The 24,671-nt window shown below is 46.6% G+C and overlaps 2 protein-coding genes across 3 annotated transcripts in view; one reads left to right on the forward strand and one right to left on the reverse strand.

The window, feature by feature from the left end:
* Positions 1–5,825, forward strand: part of LOC126539100 (uncharacterized) — a 45,367-nt gene extending 39,542 nt beyond the window's left edge. The window contains exon 3 of the mRNA XM_050185826.3: positions 814–5,825. Within this exon, the coding sequence (XP_050041783.1) occupies positions 814–955 (142 nt within the window). The 3' untranslated portion in view covers positions 956–5,825. The remainder of the gene's footprint in view (positions 1–813) is intronic.
* A 13,424-nt stretch (positions 5,826–19,249) lies between these two features.
* The window catches only part of aux (cyclin-G-associated kinase), a 69,610-nt gene continuing 64,188 nt past the window's right edge, over positions 19,250–24,671 (reverse strand). For both annotated transcript variants that reach the window (XM_050185827.3, XM_055075181.2), the window contains exon 26: positions 19,250–24,535. In XM_050185827.3, coding sequence (XP_050041784.2) covers positions 24,440–24,535 — 96 coding nt within the window. In that variant the 3' untranslated portion in view covers positions 19,250–24,439. The remainder of the gene's footprint in view (positions 24,536–24,671) is intronic.

A 24,671-nucleotide genomic window follows, 5' to 3' on the forward strand; every position in this document is an offset into this window, starting at 1 on the left:
CACACTTCGTATTTTTTGCGGTACAGCTGGCATCTGTGCGGTGCCCCGTTAAGGTAAATCCACCTTGGCACTTCTTTCTCCTTGAAGAGAATAAAGATCGACAGTGAATCTTTGCCCAGCCTGCGGACGCCTCGAATCTCGGGGTTATCCTTGCGGTCTAGGCGGTACAGAATTTCTTCGATGGAGTATCCGAGTGGAACCCCGTGGATGACTCCCTTTCCGCAGTGCTCGGGGGTGGCCACGTAGGCGAAAGTCTCCACTTGTTCACCGTCGAACATGAGGTGTTTCACGCTCGCGTACTTCAGCTTCCTCTCCGCACTCGTAGTGATGACGAGAACGGAGTGCTGCTTCATATTTGGAGTTATTATATCTTCCTTCTCTTCGCGTGGGTTAATCCCCGCCGACATTTTGATGATGTCAGTCAGATATGCTGTTCCATATTTGGTAAGCTTAACTAAGCCGCCACGTGGTCGGAGAACAATTTTCTCGGCGCCGTCTGGAATGCGCGTATGCTGACGCTCGATCGACTTGGCCGCCATTTTCCTGCCTGCTTGCCTCTGCCGGGCTCGCTGTTTCGCAGTTTTCTGTCCGCTCTTCTCTAGCGCAAGAAGCGTTTTCGGAACACGCCCAGTGCAGTGCCGTCCTGCTTTGTCGACAAACAATACGGCTACGAAATTAGCGCGGCTAAAATAACAATTGCTCCACGGCCGCGTCTTTTTCGACCTGGCCTTCGCGCATTTACTGCTGTTGCCAGAGTTCATAAAGCTACCCGAGTACAGCTTGATTTATTTTTTCACGTTTCTCTGCGCGCAGGTACATCAACGCCGCCCACGAGCAGTACCTGAACGCAACGAACAGAGCCCGGCTAGCCAACAGGCTGGCTTTGCAGGCACTGAACACCGTCAATGCCATACCGCAGACAACCCACGTCGGCTCCAAGGTGACGTTCGTATGACGACCGGCCAGGGCCTTCTTCTAGACGTTCTGGCGCAAAGGACAGGACCAGCTTCTGCGTTTCGCCTGTGGTACAACGAGCAGACGGCATCGTGGACGGATGTTCGCCTGCTGGACGAACGAGCAGACGGTGGCGCAGACGGCTCGCTTGTCTGCTGAAATGCTGGACCATCAGGCAAACGACAGTGCATACAGCATACAGGAAGACGACGATGCCCATTCGACGAGCCGACAAATCATCGCATGTTCGAGCGCCTATGAACAAACAAGTGGAGTAGGTAGAAGAAGGTCTTGGCGGTTTTTGTACTAGCTATAGACTGCAAAAACTTCGTGGGCTTGACATGAAACCAAGAACAATCCTCGACATTTTCCTGTGCTTCAGCACTTCGTGGGTCAGTTGTTACGTTCCATCAGGGTATAGTTTGTTCCTAAAGCCACCAGTGCATGGCATGCTCAATCGAGCGCAAGAACAGACAACGCCCATTATAAGGCAGCGGCGACTTCGACGAAACGTAGTTTGCTCCCCTTGAAGATGTGCAGTGTGACGTCAGAATCTGATCCACGAGAACACAAATCGGCACAGAAGACGACCGGCTGCTGAACCACTTCGCCCCAACACAATTAGCGGGTAAAGTGAGAAGGTCACGCGCTTCGTCTGTCAGATTTAGCATTTACGTGCAGCTCTCAGAGACTAGCAATGTGGCCAAACTTATTCGTCTGTCGTCAAGCTTGTGCGCGACTTAACCGAACTCACGTGTGCGGTGACTTCCAGACGATTGTGGACGCGCATTACAGGAACTTCACGGACAGTCCGTCTGCATGCGATTCACGTCTGGCGATCGGTGTTTGCACACTTAGTCTAAGCAGGGACTTGGCCTCAAGGAAACACACTGTGCAGACGGGTATGTTCATTTCGTCACAGATAGCCTAGCGAGGCTAATCTGCGATGTAAAAGAGGTCGTCAGAGGGTTTTAATTGCAAAGCCAAGCCTGTGTACCAACGGTACCATTCTGCATCTCCTATTCATCTGTTAGGAAAGGCAGTGATAATATGTTAGTGATGTCACTATATTGTGGTGAATACTGTGTTGCACCTGTTCAAGAGATCTGTCTGCGAGTGGACGTTCAGGAACCTTGTACCTACTTCGCTCGTGCGCTGGAGTGCATTCTGTATAATTTTGTATTTTGTCGACTTGTTAAATACCTGGCGTTGTTTATGGCACCCTCTATATATACACGTCTTCCCTTTTCAACCCCTTTTCAACAACCTAGATGTTACTTCAGGAGCTTGCGTTCTGCCCCGTTTTAGTCGACCGCAAAGCGCAAGTGTATGCGTGGAAAATTTTTTACTGCTTAGTTTCATTTTAATGGGCTTTTCATTCTTCCAAAAAGCGCACAACCGCCTAAATCAAGCTCGAAAAATCCGAAGCTCACAGGGATCTTTGGACATTGAGACCACCGGCACTATGAGACCACTCGCATCATTTAACATGTCCTTTTACCAGATGCATGCTGCCTCTCCCGTTTTCCCATTTAAGCAGCGGTCCCTGCAGTTCATGGGAGTCGCATAGAGACAGCGCTCACAACTCCGGCGTGTTTGGTAAGCTAAGGTTGTCTTAAAACGCAACATTTTGCTTCGAAAAGCATTTCTATAATTTATTGTTCTCGAACGGGTGAGAATACAGCATCATCTAAATGCCTTTCGAAAGGCCACATGTCGCCAGCATCCAGCGCTCGTCGCTTCTGTGACGATGGCAAATGTGACAGTAATCTCGGGGGCAATGATGGCACGCCATTTAGGGTTACAAGCGCCAGCCGTAATGGAACAGTAATGAGTATTACGGCGTTAAGCACAAAGTAAGGTACCTTAGGCCGAGGTTACATATGGTTGCGTTCTTTCTATCTGTACGCACATGTCTCTCCGGCGAACGTCTGTGAAAGTTCGAGACTTTTTTTTTTTTTTTTGCCGCATACGCCGATTTGTATCACGTGGTCTGGTAGCGTACACTGAGAACTTTAACCCCAATGATCTCATTCCGTCGGACAGATACTTCAAGTCTTACGTATCGAATTACATCCCGCGCCAGCGCAGTTCCGAGCAAGCGATCTTGTCGCGAACACCCTATAGCGTTTGATTGCGCTCGGCGTGAGTTTTGCAGACACACCGAGGTGCTGTATGCGTGCCGGGCCGAATCTTGAAATAGAAGTGTAAAACTTCTACAGCCATAATCATTCGCCATAAAGCTGCGCAGTCGCACTTTAGTCGATGTCGGTGCTCCCGCGTCAACGTTCGTAAAATGCGAAACGCATTCAAATCAATGCAGTCGTCGCCGCAACTTGCAAGTCACGGTTCAAATTTGTGTCGCCACTCACAAGGCCGGTATACGCAAACGTCTGAGACATCACCAGCTTTACGAATTCAGCAAGACCCAAGTGAGCGCGGCAATATGGAATGAACATTAGGAGAGAAAATAAGGGGAATGGCTTTTTTTTTCTGGAACCTACAATGACACCCAATCACATTTTTTTTTAATGTTTCACCGGCGATATTTTCCGACGATATGGGGAGCAAAGCACTCCCCATTTCAACCCTTTTTGAACAACTTAGATGTTACTTCAGTAATGTAGTAATACATTACTGAAGTAATGTATTAATACTAAATCTAATAATAATAATAAAAAAGAAAGAAACAAATAATATCTCAAGCGTTCTTTTTCGTAAGAACTCACAGGGCGTCGCATATATTTCGCCATATATGCCAACTGTGCCGCAAAACATTTTGCTTGAGAGCGGTCGCCTGCTGCACACGCATACGACAATTTAAGCTGCACGCATAGTGGTACGATTTCGACCTATACTTGTTTTTCTAGTGAATCACTTGACACCACGAGGCATACGCAGCCTGGGCTAGAATACAGCGCGCAGCCAGTGTTACTGGCTCACCAAAGTGCTTTTTTTTTCTTCTTTTTTTATTGACAAAGAGAGAATACGTAGACGTGAGGACACTGTTGAACAGAGATGTCGAAATTTTGTTCTTTTTCATGCAAAAACGCAAGCAAGCATAAACACGACCCCTTCGAGAAAGTGACACGCACACTGAATAATAAAAAAAACAGTCGTTTACGCGAAATCAAGGAATCTTAACAGCGTGCTCATTTAGAACAACGCAGAACTAGCTGTTCAGATTGGGTAGCCATACGCGGTTTGGAAAATGAGTGCACACAAAACACCGGCTCAAAAGTGGCAAAACGCGGACAACACAAACGCACAAACGCCCACTACTGAAACTACCAAACTGAAAGCTATCAACTCAGCTAGTGCTCGCTGGCACAACTTCGTAGTCTCAAACAGCGCGACAAAGTGCATCAGAACGAAAATAAGAGGGACTTAACACAGCGCTGAATAACAACCAAGTGCTTCATTTCCAGAAGCAGTATATAATGTGGCTCGTGATGCTGCCGTTAGTCAACGCGTGCGTTCGCAACATTATCCGAAAATGTCCGCTGGATATATTTTACGAAACGCAGAACCATAACACGCGCATTCGTAAGGCCCGCAAGTCTAGCGACCAAGTTGACCGGCGAGTATACGCAGAAAAACGTTGTGCGCACACAGTGTCCATAGCGCATAGATCGCGTCGGTCCCAAAGCGCCGCCTAGCGGATGTTAGCCATATTTGACATGTAGTCCCGTTCAGCCAGCTAATTCATTCTCCCAAGATGGGTCATCGCAATGCATGGCAAGTGTCAAAAAAAGGTTTTTTTTTTCTCCTCTTTAAAGAAGCCCTAAGCATTTCCTAAGTGGGGACTTCAGCCGAGCGCCGTGGAACACCGAAAGAGCGTGAACGGAGCAACAGCGCTGATGGCGACATGTCGTGTCACAGTGTTCAACCAGAATACATAAAAAAAACATATCGCGTTATCGTATGTGCCGCGTGATTTTTTTTCTTAATGTGGACAACGATGGTGTACAACACGCCTTCGACGACGGTAACGTCGATGCCGACAAATCAATGCCAGCGAGTCGCATCATTAGAGACCTTTAGCGTGTCCGCTATTCCGGCAAATCGGGGCGGTTTGGGCGGATTACCGGATGGGCGGGGGCGTAAATGTGAGCGGCCGGAGCGGTGCAGCCGCCTGGTGTTGTAGAGCTCAATCAGACAAACACAGAGCTAAACTTGCAGTAACCTACTTTATTCTGCTTCGCTGCTGGTGCAAATTTTCGGCAGCGGCCTAATTGTGTTCACAATTACGCCGCTGTCGAAAACTTACACCTCAGCTAAGAAGAACATAGTAATTGGCTCTGTGTTTAGGTGGTTGAGCTTTGCACCACCAGATGCCGCCACCAATCTGGCCGCTCACGCTTACGCCCCCGACCATACGGTAATCCGCCCAAACCGCCCCGGTTTGCCGGAATAGCGGACACGCTAAATGTCTCTATTAATCACTGACTGCAACGCGAATTTAACGAGGCTCGTAGAGTGTAACGTCGCCCACAGCGCGGCTGTTTTAGCCCCCGAATCGCGTTACCGCGGTCTACGCCGTACTGGGAAACATTCTTGGAGGAATCGCCAAGCCGATATGTCGCCCAACAATCGAAGGATTTGCTGTAGCAGTGTGGTCATTGCATATCCTTTTTTTTTTCAACTGCACGCTCTCTCTCCACACATCGTTTCTTCCTCTCCACGTGTGAGAAAGGCTCACGCAAGCCACCGCGGATATTCCCAGCGATCGTGTCCGATATAGATAGGCCGGCATATTTTTGTCAGAGCCAACAGAGATCACTATATACATATCATGGCTCCCCATATATGTAAATATATATATGCGCACCATATTTGCGGGCAGATGAATAAACGAGTTGAAGCTGTTACCCGGTGTGTTGCTTGTTTCCTTCTGTTGTTTTTTTTTCGCATGCCTCTTGGGAACTCCCTTCGTTAGTGTAGCGACGCCATATGGAAGCAGGGCATATTAATGCGTGCGCATATTAGGAGTGTCAAAGTCGAAAAAAAGTGCGCCATACATGCAAAGCCCCAACAAATTTACAAAGCCCCAACAAATACTGAAGTACACACACGCACGCACGCACATACATACATACATACATACATACATACATACATACATACATGTATCTACGTATGTATGTATCTACGTATGTATGTATGTATGTATGTATGTATGTATGTATGTATGTATGTATGTATGTATGTATGTATGTATGTATGTATGTATGTATGACACGCTTTCTTCGACTTTGACACTCCTAATACGCTCATACATTAATATGCGCTGTTGCCATAATGGCCATAACTCCTCGAAGTGGCAGGACGTGTGGTGTCGAATCAGCTTCTGAACAACACTTTGCAATGGGGCGAACGTGGTTTCATGGATCAGGGACCTCAAGGAAGAGCGACGTAACGCCTACCTCATTTCTGATTTTTCATGAACGTTCCTAGTTGTCTGTTTTCTTTGCTATTTGGCAAAATGTTAATGTTGAAGTCATGGCTCATGTCCAGAGTGCACTTACATTCATTAACGAATTGCAACAAAGAATCTAAGAAATTACATGGAAAGCGCCACCTCCTGACAGCCGATAGCAAACACAGGAAGAGAAAAACAGAAGAGGCTCTTTAAAGCCATTGCCTAATAATACGCGGTTATGCAAGATAATTCCTTAAGTCATATTCGCAGTGCACTTATCGTAAGAAAAAGCTTCCCATCTGGGCCAACTCCGGCCGATTTCTTTATTCGAATACATGTAAAACACCGCAATGCTCTCGCACGTAAGACAAGTGCTTGATCGATCGGAATGAAATTTGATGAATCTGAGCGAAAAAAATGAAGTTCTAGCAACTGTAGGGAGCAATGATTTTGATTTTGGACCTCATACGTTTTACGAAAATTGCTGGATATTCGCAAGTTTAAGACCAATGGAAGCACAATGTTTAAAAATATCCGTAATTCTGCGTCAAAAACAAACATCGCAGTTCTGTGTAGTCCGCGTGTGTTATACTATACGAATCTGAAAAGCATCCGAAGTGAAAAAAAAACTGATGTATCTACAGCAATCTCCAATATGCCACTAATATTTGTATCCCTGTAATTGTCGTAAGTAACATAATAAGTGGGTATAAACTGTAAACTCACATAACGATATTGTCCGATTGAGATGGCGCAACAGACAGAATTCAAAGAATAATGACATCAGCTTTGGTTTATGGTTGCAGATTTGTAAACTTCGTGCTTCTATTTTTTTTTACTCACTGATTTTCGTCATTATATTTTGACAAGTACGAACACCTTAATCAAAATTCTACTTCACAGTTGCTAAGAATTTACCTTTCTCTCCAAAAGCTAACAAATTTCATTCAAATAGGTCGATCGATTGTCTTACGAGAGCATTTCTGCTTTTGTGCACGCATTTGAATAGGGAAATGGGAATCGTCCTTGAGGTAAGAGCGTCTTAACACCAGCACTGACACGGAGGCGTCCTCGACCACGTTTCACAGTGTGGTTTAGACAAAAAGAATTGTACGCATGGATGCAGTGAAAACATCCCGATCTGACTTGCATCACGCATTCTTCTGAAAACATAACATCACAAATAACCTGTTCGGTTCACTTAAAGAACACAGGAGCTCACTACGGTTAATAGGTATAGGCAGAGCAGCACGCAAAAAAAAAAGAAGAAAAAAAACACATGGAAAAAGAAGAGACAAGTAAAACAGGACAGTCGCAGACCCCCACTTATATTTCGGAAAGGCAAAACGGGCGCAATATACGTATATGTCTGCCTGACGCACGAATGCCGAATTGTCCGTCTTTTTGCACGCTAACCTGTATGTGCTTATCAAATGAACCAACTATAGCCCAAATCAGAGTCATTACAGTCACTTCGCCCCTTCCATAAATTAAATTGGATGCATGCAACAGATTAATCACAACCAACGGCAAGGCTTTCATTAAGTTCTACCGTATCAATGGGTCGTTGTAACACAAAATCTATTAAAAATATCGCAGTATCGCCCGAAAGACGTAGCATCGATTGCGAGAGCAAATTACTGGACAGCTATAGGAAGTAAGGATAGTAGCTTTATCGGCCTTATGAACTTCTAAACGTTCGCTTATTAACTAAATTAACAAGCATGGTGTCACGCACGCAAAGGCAAACGTGAATACGTATCTCATTCTATGGCCGTGGGCGCTCACTGTCAAAACGTTGGCGTGAGGAAGAGCGGCAGCAGCAGCGAGCGAATTGCCTTTCGTGCTGCCTTCTGGCTTCAACGCAAACTAAGCGGCAAGAACAGAGTGCACACGAAGCTATCAACCCACGGCGTGCCTAGACCACGGAGTAAGACATTTAGGAGGGGAAACTCACGTCAGCGCGAGCGAGCGCGGGCGACCAGATAAGGTCACAATTGTATGCGCCGACGGGGCCGTATACAGTGGCGGTGCCATGCGGCGCGTCGGAGAAGCCGCAGCGAAAAAAAAAAATGCAGCGTCCGAGCAGGCGGCTCCGGCGCGCTCTCAACGGCGGTAATTTCTTTCCAGGCCGCCAGCACGATAACGGCTCCGCGGGCTTGTGACTTTTTCTGGTCGCCGCAAACAGCGGAGTTTCCACTCCTAAATGTTTCTTGCTCCGTGGCCTAGACTATGTACCCACAGCAGATCGCTTTGAAGATAGGGCCCACGCTGCCGCACCATACGCAGCCACCACCAGAGTTGAATGCCCACCCCCCCACGTTCCCTACTCCCTCGCCCCCCCTCCGGTACCTTGCGCGCGGTGGAAGACGGCGCGCTCCCTCCCTACCTTTCTTGTACGCGCGAAATCGAGCCACCATCCTCTGTTTACCCTCGTAAGCTTTCACTCGCACCCACAGCACACGGCGCGCGGCCGCATACTTATCGCACTTGGACTTTATGCGGAACATAACGGCGACGCCGACGGTAGAAATGCGCCTGGAATGCCCATGTAACTGATACCGCAATGAAAAGAAGAAAAAGAAAGGGGGGGGGGGGAAGCGTAGACAGCTGCAGGTGAGCGATATCATCACTGCGCACGAACGTTCGCAAGCTAATCGGCACAACGAACAACAGAACCACCAGCTGCTTTTCTAATAAAAAACGCATCCGTCTGCATTCCACTAGTAGCGATAGCCCACTCACGATGTCGATTAAGGCCCCCGTTCTGTTTTACCGTGTTTTCGGCGATTGAAACCGGACTTTGCAGTACTGAGAGCATTTCTTTCCGGAATTTCGGGATTCCATGAATACTATAATGTTACGCCCCTTTTCCGCATTTTGGATGATACGCTTAAGTTTCGAACGTCACTGCACTCTGCTTTAGTCTCCGGATATCTCTATCGTGCGGCGTCTGCCTCTTTAGAGCTTCATCGTATTTCTGCGACATCATTTCAATGGAATCCTTTCTCTCTTCAACCACCAGCCACGCGTTTTTAGGCACATGGTTTGAGACATGCAGCTCGAAACCTCTTCCATCCTAGCGGGAAGGTATGCTGGCCATTTTGTTACGTTTGCCATTTTAATCAGGGTTTTTGATAACACATTCATATAAGTTCACGTGATTTCAATGAAGCGTCAATTGCGAGCCAGCGCTCGTTCGTGTGTTTCTTCTGTCCGTCAACGTTCGAGTTAAGTTTCGTTTCGCTTTTAGCCAGACTTTCAATTAGGTCAGAATGCGTAGCAGCTTTCTTTTACTTTGCATTACGGCAAGGGCGGCAACGCCAGCTCCTACGATGACAGCCTCACCCCTATTCCTAAAGCTAAATTATGAGAATAAGTGGTAGGCGTACTCACAAGGCATTAAATTAGACGGCCATCTTCTGTTAGGAGTTCGCTGCAGCACGGGCACACGTCTTCATTTAGCATCGTGGGGAAAGCGCCGCGCACGCACACCCACAAACAAACAAAGAAATCGGTGATTACGATACTCCCTAACGCGAAGTTTGAGCACAGCTCTATGCGTGTTTTCTTTTCGCGATATACTGGTTGGCGCCGACAATCTGTCTCGTGCGGCACGTAGCAAACGGATCGAACTGAGGCGTGACTGCCTCGCTAATTGGGAAATCGCGAGAGGCAGCGCGTGGGTGACGCGCGGACGCGATTCACAGCTGCCGCCGCAGACAGACGTTCCAGACGGCTCGCGCTGCTCTGGCGCCATCTCGTAGCCATCGTCGCCGCACTGCGCTTTTCTTTCTCACGCTTTCGCCGTACCCATCTCCTGTGCTTTCCGTCTCACGGTTCCGCTGCACCCTCCTCCTCCGTTTTCCTCCTCGCGTCTTTCATCGCGCGCTGCGCCGCTCCGCGTTCGCTGTTTCATCCTTCGTCATGCTCGTTCACTCGCTTACGCCGACGCTTGCCGCAGGAACGGGTGCCCAAAAGCTGCGCTCTAAAGAAAAAAAAATGTGCAGCCGCACCAAGGTAAATGTTCCTGGTAGCGAAGCTTCCATAGGAGCCATACGTTCAAAACATGGCGGTTCATCGGCGGTTCAGGCGGGAGGCGGCGCTGACATCGAGGCACGCTAGCGGTTCATGGGGCTTAGCGCCATCTGTGGGTGGAGGGAACACTTCCGGCGGAAAAAGATAATGTGACGCCATATCCGTTAAAAGCAGAAGTGACGTCATTTTGTTTTCGAAGGCGCGAAATTTGTTTTGTTGGCCTGCCTTTGGAGCTATATATTCAAATGCCCCGCCATTCGAATTGATGGGCGTTTCGAGCTTTCAGTGCGGAAAGCGATGCAGGAAAAGGCCAGCCGTACGGTTGTCGAAATTGCACCCCTGGACAGTACATACTTTCTTTGGAGGTCGACGAAAGGCTTACGTGTAGAGGGCTGATCCTATCGTCGGATGCCGAGCCCGTCGGCCAGCGCAGTCACACGAAAACAACTAACAATCATCTTGCGGTGGTAACTCAATACTTTTGACTGAACAGGTTAAGAAGCGATGAAGCTACCCGCGTCACCAAATTCAGACGAACTTCGAGAAGCAAAAAAGCACAACGTGTCAGGGGGGTGTATTTCAACAACACTCTAAAAACAGTTTGCACCCTTTGGAGTGTATATTTGTCCCACAACAATAATCGTCATCTGCCTTGCTTGCGTTTCCTTTCTTGAAAACTTGGCGCTCGCTACTTTCCTGTCGAGAATGCTGCGTCACACTGATAACGCGCATGCCGTTCGTGACTGGGAAGTACCGGGCTCGCAGCGTTAAAGAAAGGAAACGCGGGCAAAACAGATGACGATTGTTGTTGTGGGACAAATATACACCCCAAAGGGTGCAACTGTTTTTAGAGTGAAGTGAACTTTACGAGCGCGCCTTTCTGCACATTTCAAGACGAGCATTGCATTGCGAGTGATAGTGGCGTGAACGCCCCCTGTAAGGGTGCTGAAAAGAAATGTATTTATTAATATCAATAAAATTAAATAAACTTGTATTTTCTTAACTCGTCACGAATATATAAAATTGACCAGGAATTTTATTTTTGTTGAATGAATCTAACTGTGTCTCGCTTCAATTTAAAAAATTAAACGCTTTTTTCTTTCCCAATGTTTGTTCCCTCCAAACGTAGTCGCGCTTCAATCGCTGCTCCCATAACCCCTGTTGCATTTGGGGGCGATCCCACCGCTAGCAACCAGTTGTAGAAGTTGGAGGAAATCCCACCGCTGGCGCCAGTTGTAGGAGTTGAGGAGGACTTTGGGATGAAAACTTGAGAGGTTTATTTACATTATTTACAGTGAGCGTCAATTACCAGTAGTAAAGTCATTACGGGCCGGCAGCAACTCGGACGCTGCGGCCCGTGGCAAGAAGTTCGAAAGACACGAATCAGGGAATGCTCAAGGAATCCTCTAGGAATGCTCTCCTGCTGCTCCCGGTCTGCGTCTTCGAAGCCCTTCGGTGTCTTGGCTTAAAACGACGTTCGGCCAATGGGCGAGCCCGCTCAGATGACGCCATTTTCGGCCAATGGTAGGCGCCCGTGCGATGGTGTCATACCCGGCGAAGAGAGTCGCCGCTTGGTCCCCCTGTGGTCTTGCCTTGCTGACTTACAACTCGCCGTCACAATATAGCCAGGTGGGGGCGACGGCGGACCAAGGCGGGCAGAATTTCACGGTGTCTTACTTCTCCCTGCGGTCTTGCCTCGCTGGCTTGCAACGCGTCGGCACAATGGGCGTATGGGGGCTACGCTGCCAGGCCTTCCCGGTACATCACAGCCGTCTTGCTTCGGGACCCACTTTACTTGCAACAGACCGGGCTATCCCCTCGCTTTCTGGAAGAGTCAAGCATTGAATAGCTCCACCGGCGGCGTACGAAGTGGGGGCCTTCAACTTGTTTGCACGTGCGCGCCTCTGGAATGTGGCATCCGTGCTTCCGCGCTCCCTACTTAGCTGTGGTGCGATTCGATGAGGTCTGGGGAACTCGAAGTAGGCTCAGGAAACGGTCCCGTATCTAACACCCCCCTTGCTGATGTCGGTGACAATTTGTACTGAACCGCTTTTCGCCCGAAGCTTCGCGACCTATTTGGATCGACCTCGGCAGCACGGCAACTACACAACAGCGGCGGTAGTCTGCTAAGAAACCTCAGACAACAGAGGGGAACGGAAAGAAAAAAAAATCACGCATATTCCACGCGCTGTGGGGAATCGGTGTAAGCGAAGCTTTAATGGGCGAAGCCGGCAAGACAAAACGTCGCATCACGACGACAAACGCGCAACGGATTTCGGCGAATAAATAACGCGTCCCTATAACGGCCATCAGCCACGGTGGCGTAACTTTCATTCGGGGCAGCGATACCACGCCGACACTCCCGAGCGATCACTTTCGGGGTACCAAGGAGGCTTTGCGTATACGCAGTACTACGGTATCATCACCTTCGTGAGATTTCGCGAGACCAAGTCCTGGACGAACGCGTCGAAGTAGACGGCCGAAATAACGCTTCTCCCGGCACTGCGCGAAGATGGCGAGCTTGGCGAAACGCTGCAGAAACTGCCGGAAACGATATATGATCGAGCTGCATACCCCGACGCGGCTGGTGCCTAGTCACGTGATACATAGCTCGCGAATGCGATCGTATGCCCGATAGCGACGGCTTCCACTCGGCGGGTATAGAGGCTGTACCAAGAAATATAACGACGATTGTAAGTGCAGACGGCATATATGAAACCTCTGAAGAACAAACTGAAGAAAAAACTGAAGAACAAATCTCGTTGAAACGCGAGTGGAAAACCTGCCGCTGCATTCGAAGAGACACAGCCACACTCGTTAATCGTGGTAAATCAGCCTGCGTAGTCGCTATATAGACGACTCTGTCACGAAATTGTGCGCCATAAAAAAAAAAAAAAAACTGTAGCACTGAATTCCACTGGCGTCAATTTCGCAAGGAAAGCTTCCTGACCAGACTGTCCAACTTTTCGCAACACCTACCGCATCTTTTCTTCTTACCCTTAGGTTCGTAAAGGCATGAACATATGGTGGCTACTTCTGGGAAGATTTCCTCGCACATCATGTTAGGCTAGCCACGTGTCGTAGAAGTCAGTAAAAAAAATTGAGAAAATAAGTTTTCAAGATTTCGTTCCCATTACATATCGATTTTTTTTAAAACGTGGTGGCGACATATAGTCATCCAACCTGCTTGAGCTAATCTTATAGTCTATAAAATTGCCTGCGCTTTAACGATCCCGGCACTCTCTGCTTCTTTTCCACCGGTACTTGAAAGGTCACCGTTGAACAGTTAAAGGGACTCTGAAACGAAACATTAAACCAGTTTGAACTGATGAAGTAATATTTCAAAACCATATTTTCGTTAATTTCGATAAAATAACTCGATTATTAAACGAGAAAATCAGTCAAAGTGCCTTTTTTTTTCTCGCACCAAAATTCCAGTGACGGTATGTCAGGGGGACGCAATGGATTAAAAAAAAATGTTTTTCGGCCGCGTTGGCTCAGTGAAAGCGCCCGATACTTGGCAAGTTCAATCTTTGCCTCTTCTAAAATGCAATGTAGTGCATTTTTACCAATAAACGATTAACTAGGTCTTGGCAAGCGCAGTCAAAATCGGTGACGTCACGGCGAGACGGTACGGGAACTTCAAGGCGTCGTCGCCACCTGCCTTGTTTTTTTTTTTTTTCATCTTTTCGGGCTTACCAAGCATCTTCGCATGTTAAGAGTGGCTTTATTGTGCATCGTAGAAGCGTAATTTACGTCCGATCAGGTTTGCAGCCCAGCCATATGGGCATGCGCAAAGGCCGGAAGAGGAGGATGCCCTTCCCCCCCCCTCCTTCCTGTTGCTATAATTTGATCCAAACCATATATGATGTTGGTTTGACCAACCTGGTCGTATGACCGTTGAATGTGATACGTCAGCGGCACTTCAAATTGCTACTTAGTCTAAAAAAAAATAGAATTGCCGTAGATTCAACGAGTTGGAATTCATAATAGCGAAGCTTTGTGTGAGTGCATAAAGAGTCCGAAACACTAGTAAACACGCACACACACACACATACACACACACGCACACACACGCTATACCGGGCCTTTTGTTAAGCGGAGTTGCTGACTAATGGCGAGTACGAAGGACGCCTTGAACACATGGCGGTTTCAGAGGCAGCGTGCGCATACGCGCGTAGCGCAATTCGAATCCACTCTATCCGCAAGAAGCGTTTACTTCCTCATTGCCGTGCAGCCGCGGATGCACGAAGGCGAGCCTCCTGGTTCTGTTTTCCTGCCTCCGCACGGCCGGCGCCGGATGCGCGGAGGCGAGCGCCATCTGGTGCTACTGCAAGGAATCTAGCGACGCGCGTGCTCCGATGTGATTGGTTTCCCTGTTCGGCAAGGAAACAGCCAGGCCGCAGCCATGAAACCCGGCGAGGTTCGCCGGGTTTCGCTCTGAAAAAGAGTATGCAAGTATGCAAGATATAGAGTATAGTAGAGTAGAGTAGTAGTATAACAGTGGGGCCATACGATGGCGCGACTGTGTGCGACGGTTCAATGAGTAAAGGCAAGGCGCAAAAGACCAGGATTGAAGGACACGAACGACAGGACCTTCTTCAGTCCTGGTCTTTGGCGTCTTGCCTTTACTCATTCAAGGATGAACCAACTAGCCCAAGCAAAAGTTTTACGTGTGCGAGGGACCATCCGGTGGACGAATTCAACAGGTCCCAGGTAAATCCTTGTACCCAAGGTGAGTGCATACTCGAAAAATATACACCAGGTGTCATTACTGTCACTGGTATAGTAAATGTTTAGGAAACTTTCAAGCTTTCACGTATTTTTCCTAGGATTTTGAGGTCAAGATCCTTAATTTCATGCAAAATAATATTAATAATAATAATAATGAAGAACTAGAAGAAGTCGGTGCTTCTTTAAGCATTACGAATTAAAATAATGGTGAACATTAGGTAAAACAAAAGCATAGCTTCAAAAAGTCAGTTTCACCGAGAGAATAGCTTTTCGCGAGCGATAAAATAACGTAGGAAAGATTCCAGCTCCTGATCAGATATACCAGCCCTTAACGACACAAAATGCCCCGCTTATAGATTATGATAGTCCGCATTTAAATACGATGTGGCCAACTTTACGGCATTCTTCTACACGTGAGTTACCGGAGCTAGTTCTAACGCAACCCTGCAGTCGCTCTCCGCGGGTGTGGCGCCCCTCTGTGAGCGGCGCTATTACCCAAACTGTAGACCAACGTTGTACAGACCAATACAGACAATTTGCCGCGCATAGGCGCTGTCATCTTTGAACACGTGTCCTCGCCGCCATTGAGCGCCTCCCAATTTCCCTTTCGTGCTGAGTAAATGCAGAAAAGCGTTGTTCTCGCTTCCTGGGTGAATTGCTATTCGCCAGTGACGAAAAGCTTTCAACCGAAAGCGCAAATGAAACAGTGCTGGTGACATTTACACACGACTATATTGATGCGAAAGCATCACATAGCCCGTTGCGCGGAAATGTCCGCGCCTGTAGCAGCGAAACGGCATCTAAATTCCCATTGGCTGCGACGCCACGTCACGTCACCATCGCTCTCGGAAGCCTGTGTTATCCGCGCAAGCTCTCGCCTGCGTTCCGACTTCGCCTCGGTAATCGCTATAAATTCATGTATAAAAACACAGAACAAATTCGAAAGGAGAAACGATGGCGATAGAGAGTTTCGAACCTACGACATCCCGCTCAGATGCCGAGTGTTTTGCCCACTGGGCTAAACCTGGCCAAGCGTCTCAATGCGCTCGCTTGCCCGCGAGGAGTTCGTAACTCGTAGGACTGCTCAGTGGAGCTCAATTGAACACTTAATGCTTTCGCATTCACAAGTCATAAGAAGTGTTTAGATGTCCTCGTTCTTTTTTTAAATTTTAGCCTGACCGCCGTTGAGGCGCACGTACGTCCTCTGAAGTCAGAGAAGCATAAAACAAAATTAATACTGCAAAGAGACTCGGGAATAAGGACGAAAATAAGAACGCGCGGCCAGAGTGCACAAGTACGTGTATATGAAAGGCGTGGACACGGAATGCAAGAGATAAAGAAATTTGGCAACCAAGTACAGGGTAATTGAAAGCGTAAATTGACAACCAGGAGTCATAGAAAAGAGTCGCAGTTTCGACCGAAAGGCAACGCCTCGATTCCGATAGTAAACTAGTAGACAACCACAATAAGTAAGGATTTATTGGCAGTGTACAACTTGTCAACACTCGCTTACTAACTAAATTAGCAAGCATAGTGTCACGCGCGCACATGCGAACATGAAAACATCCCTCGATGACCGCGGACACTCGCTGTCAGAACGCTGGCGTGAGGAAGCGCGGCGAGCGAAGAGACTTTCGTGCTGTCTATCGCTTCAATGCAAGCTGAGCAGCGAGAACACGTCACACGCAAAGCTACGAGCCATCGGCCCACCTAGACTGTCCTCAAAGCAGATCACCTTTAACATAACGACCGCGGGAGCACGCGCGTCCGTGCTATACGCAGTTGCTGCCGGAGTACAACGCCCCTGCCTCGACCTCCCCTCACCCCGGATCCTTGCGCGCGACGGAAGGCGGCGCGCTTTCCTCCCTTGCGCGCAAGATTGAGCCGCGATCGTCGGCTCACCCTAGCACGCTTTCACTCGCACATACAGCCTAAGGCGTGCGGCAACGTTGTTATACGAAACATCACGGCGACGGCAAAAATGCGCCTGGATTGTCCGTATAATTGCTCTCGCAATAAAGACCACGGAGACTTACAAGAATGGCCAGAAAGAAATTAGAAGGGAAAAGTATGTACGACAACACAAATTGCAGTGTCTCGCTATTTGAGGCTCGAGCTGGTTGTCTAAGGACCAAAACGCACCGGAACAAATAATCGCAACAAGATGAGGCGCGTGCCTGCTGCAGCGAAAATTCGGAGACCACTCAGCTCCTCCTAATGCGATGCGAAGGGATTCACCCAGAGAAACCAACCAGTGCGCCACCACGTACACCTTCCAGAAGCGCTTGGATTTAAAGTGGACAGAAGCATTAGCTGGCCATCAGTCGAGATAATCAAGAAGACATTTAGACTATTGGTGAAAGAAAAACAGGGTAGAGATTGATACGACGGTTGAATACATCTTGCGGACATCCCTCCCATGATCACTTGGCCACACTTTTCGTGTCCCGAGGTCACTCCTTGAATGTCTGCAAGGGACATCATGTGGGCATGCTGCGTACATATTATAGACATATAAACAAGACATTTTGCACACTGTTTGGTATAATGTCTATTGTGTCCATAGCCCATGCTCTGTGCCAGACCCAACGAGCTGAGCCAACATGCACGCACAAGAATGGAAGTGTATTATACTCCTAATTCTACTAGGCCTTTCACCTCGCAGAACTGGCTCGTAGAACTTACCTCTTCAAAGTAAATTGGATCAGAATCGCAAATTACGACGTACACACAAGCTGCAGACATGATAGCTTTGAATGGTAATTCAAACATGCGAGAAAACGTAATTCAGTTACGATTAAACTCAAGACTAAGCCTATTGGGGGACAAATATTCACATGTATGTCGAAAAAGGTAACGTGCGACATCTTTGGGACATCCGTGGCAGGATATCCGAAATATGTCCCTGTGCGATATCCTTGGAATGTCCGAGATAGGCTATACAAAACTGGGCGTCCAGTGGATGTCCCATTTGTATCCGAAACCATGCACAGTCATTGGGACATGATTTGGATGTCCTACGGACGAAAAGTTTTCACAGGGAGGTGATTTGCTCTTCGAAAAAACTAGTCAGTTAAGGGTATTTAGAGTTATGCTTGCTTTAGGTGCTCAGAACAAAATTTGCAGTGAAACATTTTTTTTTAGTCCATACTTGCCACAACATAGGACTACGTGTTCACACAGTAAACATTCTCAGCTTATCATGACTGCATGCACAGTTTAGTGTGACTATGTGTAAGTACGAGCCCCGACTAGTGGTTCCCTCGCGAGCCCTGTTAATAAAATCCACATTACCGGACACAAAGTCTTCGCTAAGAGCACGACATTGTGGCAACCTCAGAAGTGCACGAAAGAACAACTAATCATTCCTAGCTCACTCCCGCTTGTACAACTATTCACATCCAAGCTAAGCATCTCTTATTCAAAGCTGTGTAGCGTAATTTGTAAAAATACTTGTTCATCTATAAGAGAGTCATTTATTTGCTAACAAGCACACTCTGCACGACACACAAAATCCCGTTTCCCTTTCTTGGTACTGCAGGATGTGCTGACGTTGCGGAATCCAAGGATGTATTTTTCCCGCGTACTACACCACATTTTACTTCAAATGTGCGATGTGTCATCAATACATTTGACAGGCTTAGCACAAGCCCACAGCGATTGAGGCATTTGACTGCACTCAGAAGACGTCGTATGGCGTGTGGCGTCAGAGCCGGTAGGTAGCACCATCTCCTTCATGCTCTGTATATGAACAGCTGTAAACTGTGGCTTCTGAGATCGCAAAGGCACACTTTTGTGCCGGTGCGATCTCGAAGGCCACATGCAAACGGTTTATAAGTGGCCCAAACTACAGCATTCTAAGCTCAGGGTAGTGCTCGGCAGAGGACGACTTCTAAAGATTAGCACATGTAGAAGCGTTGTGGCGGTCGATTTGATGTGTGGAAGTATTATGCAACACTCACAATTTCTTATATACGAAAATTTTGGGAGGTTTTTCTTTTACCTACAAGGATGATGCTATTGCGGCATCCAAAATTCCATCAGCCGCATTGCCAGCTGCTCCAACGACACCATATGATGCCAAAGAAAACAAGCACAACATTTTGCATTGTCTCATTGATTCTTCAACAGCATGTATTTATGTATATATTTATAATATTTACATCAACAAACGGACACACTTTCAGTCAGAAACACAATTTTGCAGGCAACATGGAAACTCGACACCAAAAGAACTGGCAAGAATAAAGCAAACACAGAGAGAGAGAGAGAGAGAGACAGAATTGGGTAAAGGCTGATTACAGCAAGCCTCCACGTTTGAGAGCCGCTAGTGGAATGAAATCCTACTGGCCGTCGAGCTTCCAACAAGTACGGACAGACAAGAAATATGCACTGCACAGAAAAAGCAAGGACAAATGTACTACGCTCGACTTTTGTTTGTGTCCTCTGAGTAACCACCTCCGTGGTAAGTTTTCAAAACTAGTTTTTCTGTTTTAAACTGGAAAATGCAGCACTGCAAATAAAACAACACTAGTGCTTATGATATTTTACTACTCAACAGGAGCGCTTAATTGGTATTCAAGTTGAATTTTCTTCCTACCTTCTATCTTTCTCTCTACTATTTCTTTACTGAACTTTAGAAAGCATACTGTACCATGTACTTGGTAGTTATTAACATCCAATTTGCAGGCATTCGTATTTATGTAAGCTGTAACTGCCCTCAAACACTAATTTGGCATCTACTTAAAAATTGGCCCATACTGTATATATTTCCTTACCTTGTTAATCTACCAGGCACTGAACTCAATATTTAATGACATGTCAGTAATTCAGTAATGCATTGAGTTTGATATGCAAAGTGGTGTTTAGCCCACACATTCTGCTCGTTTAAGAAACGACACACACTCTGCTTCCAACAGACTAAGGCAAAAGGGAAACAAACTATTTACATTCTTCAATTTGCTACCACTTGCAAAACAGTCTTTCAAGCAGTCTGCTAAAAAAGCAGCCATGTATTTCTGAATGCTTGGCAAATTGCTAAAGAATTCACAATTATGATCAGCATGCCAAAATGTGAAGATGAAAGTATCAGTCTCCTCTTCAGGCAGCATCTTCACCTCTTGGCATTTTGCTCAGAACTGTGAATGTACCAAGTACCACAAACAAGTACCAGAGAGTAATACATTATCACAGAAGAATTCTACACAAGACAATTGGGACATTCAGAGTCAAATCGGGAGAATATTCAAGAGGACACAAAGGCAGGAGAAAGAAAGCCCTCATCATCATTTGTAGGCACAGCATAGACGCAAACAGGCGCACTTGTGGGAAGCTTGACGACGTAAACAGACAAGCTCTCCTCATTTCTATCACAGACCAAAAAAAAAACAAGAAGTTCTGTCACCATCTCTGCCACCATATATTACACTCACGGTGCGCACCTCACACACGACAACGGGTACTTATTACTCGTTAACTCATTGGATAATTTTTTTTACCTTACAGGCTTGGGGCGCTAATCGGCTTGCAACTGGAGAGACAAGAGGTGTGGCACTATCTATGCATCATCGAGGAGAATGCTTCGAGAAGGCATCCCTCTAGAGACCGATGAGCGAAATGTACAGATGACCACTGAATGTCCCACAGACGAATGACCGTGGGAAAAATCTGATAGCTCCCTCCACCAGGAGCTCGGTTCTTGCGTCAATCATGCCATTAAAACTATCCCAGGGCAATGACTAAGCCCCAATTTGCACTCATTTCCATCTGTTCATTGAAGGGCTCAATGTTGCAAGTTGTCTACACCAACCATGCTTGAAACTAACATGACTCCACAGAATTAGCATAATGAGCTACAGTGCATTTGTAAAGTACAGTGCACAAAGTTGTCAGGCCACTTTGTGTGTCACTGAACCAGTTGCCAGGTCATGTCGTGGGACTCTGATAAATCCCCAGTCTTCTCAGGCTTTTCTAAGATGTCTTTGTAAGCATCCTCTGCCTTTTTATTAGCAGTGCAGAGGTGTCCCATAAAGACTATGCTTTAACAGTAAATCAAGTGCTCGCAGCAGAGTAAATTTAATGCTGAAGCATGCTGGCCAATGTTTAATGTGATTGCAAAAAGACGTATTGCTCATATTTCTTTCTGCAATAAATTAGAAGACAATTAGAAGTTGGAATGCATTGAACACTAACAAGCTGCTTTCTCTGACAGTGACAAGCCTGGAAAACTGATAACATTGCGGTGCTGACATCTCTACAACACTATGAATTACGGAAGATGTCTAGGCAACTTTTGGTAGACATCTTGGCAACTGCTCCAGCCAAATGTCAACTGTCCTGAACAACTAAGTCACAACAAACTGCTGTATGGACTAGCGTCTATGCACAACCCAATCACAGAGCCCCCTTACAATGATTGTTGCAGCAACTAAAAGTCGCCCGCAACACACGCTGCTTACGACAGCATCGATTTCAAGTGGCTACACCCGGTACATGCATCAGTTCCCAGAGAGATGCCTCCACGCTGCTTCTAAAAGGGATGAGGGACACAGCGTATTCTAAAGCCTGTCTTGTAGCCTAAATGTGCCTGTTTGGTGCGACATTCTTCGCTAAACAGCGAATACTCGTGCCGACGCCGACGAAACGGCATTGGTGAAGCACCCCGCCCCCTTGCGCAACGTCAAGGTGTTCTTGCACCTTTGAGACTTCAACCTCAATGACAAGCACATACACAGTGCGAATCTGTTACTTGTGACAAGCGGATAACTATGCAACACCCAAAGAGCAGTGGTAGTAGCACACAGTGTAGTAAAAGAAATCAACAGAAAGGCGGAAGAAACAATAAAATCCACTAAAATGACAAACATGTCATGGTAAACGCACTGCTCTCAAATCCAACCGCAGAACCAAACCTCACACACAGCCTCCTACTGCAGTTTTAAACATTCAGTTGCCAAGTATTACATCAGCTGCACTACCCCCGACATGTCGATATATCACACACGGCTCTATCACCAGTCACAACGACAAAGCCAGATCTGCATTTCGAGTTGACAACAGAAGTGTGGTCCTCCGTGCACAAAATGTGTCAAAGCATGCCGTAGTGTTCACGGAACGTGCATCCCGCCCGTAAAAAGAGATGTAGAGTAACCAGGCTAATCAAAACATGGCACATGACCTGGACAGCGTTCCGTATGCAATGAACGAAGCCCTCTAACTTTGAGGGGCGAGGTTGCGAATCTCCCCCTGCCACTGAATGCTCTCCAATGAAGACAAAAGCACAGGAATGACTTTGCACAAACCAGCTGAAGTACTTTGATTAATAAGTGTAACAACAACAAAAATTCACGATACAGGAAACACGTAGCGGTTAGTTTTGAAGCGAAGACTAAAAATATACTGTGCAGCTTTCACAGAGTGTGTGTGTGTCGTCATGCTCGCAGATATTTTGCTAGTACTGCACCAGTCTGCTACAGAGGTACTGGTTAGTGAACAGCAAGGATATGGTTAACAAACCAACCAAATAAACAAGCCAACGTAAAAAAGAAATCAACATACAAAGCACCTATCGATAAGAACAACTCGGAAAGTTGGGAACCAGGAACACACCCCACTGGAGGGAATACAATAGCGACACATTTTTTTCTACACTTGTTTGCATGTGTCACCTTTGGCAAGGCTTTTACAGAAATTTGTCAAATGAAGCCGACACAGAATGTTCATCTTATGTTTTTGATCCCTATAAAACCAAAACTTGTGGTGTGACAATGATATGCAAATATAAAGTGCTGGAATGACAACACAGCGCAAGATGCCTTCGTGCTGTATGTAATGCCGAACTCAACCGCCTAACATGTAGGCAGTCGAGTAAAAACCTAGCTACAGAAACAAAAGTGCACCCCCAAGGATGTCAAAATAATAATAATAATAATAATAATAATAATAATAAAGACTACAGAGTTTACAGCAGCAGCCTGCACGACTGGCTCAAAATTGAAACAAAATGAAAGCCGCAAGACAGAAATGCGGTCCCAAAACATTACTTTATGTACAAAAGGTTGAAAAAAAAAAAAAAAAGTTGAAAAGAAAGAAGAAAAAAAGGGGGGCACATTTAAATTATCAACAGTTGAGCACACGTCTAGAACATTACGCCTAGCTATGAACAGTATCTCGGTCCATGTGGACCGACACCAGCCATAAAGTGCATCCGAAAAAAAAAAAAAGATAGTATTGTCTAGTCTTATGCACACAAGTACTGGTTAAGGCCTTCTTAAATCAGATATTCGCCAAAGGTGAAAACTAGAAATTGTACAAAATGAATAAAAAAGAAATCGGAAAGCACATTTATAATTGGATCAAACGCTTGCTGTCTCACTGAATCCCCAGTCCCAGGCAGCTTCCTGTTTTACCATTTTCCATAGAGAGACTGGTTTCCGACAGCGGAGCATTTGCCTATTAGAGTACGTTCAAGTGCTTCTTATTGGTTTTGAACTTTGATCACATTAAAAACTGAAGTGACTACAAGTTTTTCAATACTGCTCAGGTCTATGTCACTGCCACTCTTTGAATATGTGGATAACACGCAGCAGGCGCAACTGATTCAACACTGAAGAAGCAGAGACAGAATTTGCCCCGTGAACGTGCAGTACAGGCAGCACTGTGCCTCACTGATATTGTCAAAAAAAAAAAAAAAAAGAGACAAGAAAAAAAAAGAGAGAGAGAGAAAAAAAGGAAGGGTTAAACTTGAACCTGGCTCAAAAACAACCCTTCAGAAGTATCCTGTGGCCGAGAGCCAAGTCAAGACAAGACTAACGACTGGCAGTTGACCGGGATGCATTGATTCTAACCAGCCGTCGATCTCGGACCAGAAACACGTCGATCTCCCCCCTTGTATAGCACTTCCAAACTCTTCAGGAACGAACTCAACACACACATAAATGTCAACAATGTGTAACAATTTGGGGTATGCCGACTTGTGACAAGAACCGCTTATTCGGCGATGGGTAAAACAATGACAAGCACAAAAAAAAAAAAGAAAAAGAACGCGTAAAATAAAGGTCCATGATTGTGTTCAAAATGTGTGTGCGCGGCCGGCACGTGGATACCTCTGCTCTTGCCATTGCTGCTTGCGGCTGCTCTCTTGCTCGCTTTTTTTTGGCATTCACGCTGCATGGGCACTGCAAAGCCCGCGTCACTTTCGTTTTCCGTCCCTGCGCGCTTCTTGCTGCTGCCACCCCACTGACGTCGTGCGAGGGGAGCAGAGGTGAGAGGTGAAGTCCAGCCCTTTCCTGACTAGGCAAGTCCCTGCTGCTTTTCGAACTCACTCCAGGCATCGTTGAGCTCCATGAAGATGAGCTTGGCCAATTCCTCATGCTCTGTGCCGACAAGCTGGTCAGAAAGAAAGGAAAGGGAGAGCAGTTGATCACTCACTCAAAATCAATCTATCAATTAACACAAGATCAACGACTCAATCATCTCTCAATGACTCACTCCATTAATTACACAGACTCTAAGCCCCAATTGA

Source organism: Dermacentor andersoni, chromosome 11 (assembly GCF_023375885.2).
Source record: "Dermacentor andersoni chromosome 11, qqDerAnde1_hic_scaffold, whole genome shotgun sequence".
Lineage (NCBI taxonomy): Eukaryota > Metazoa > Arthropoda > Arachnida > Ixodida > Ixodidae > Dermacentor > Dermacentor andersoni.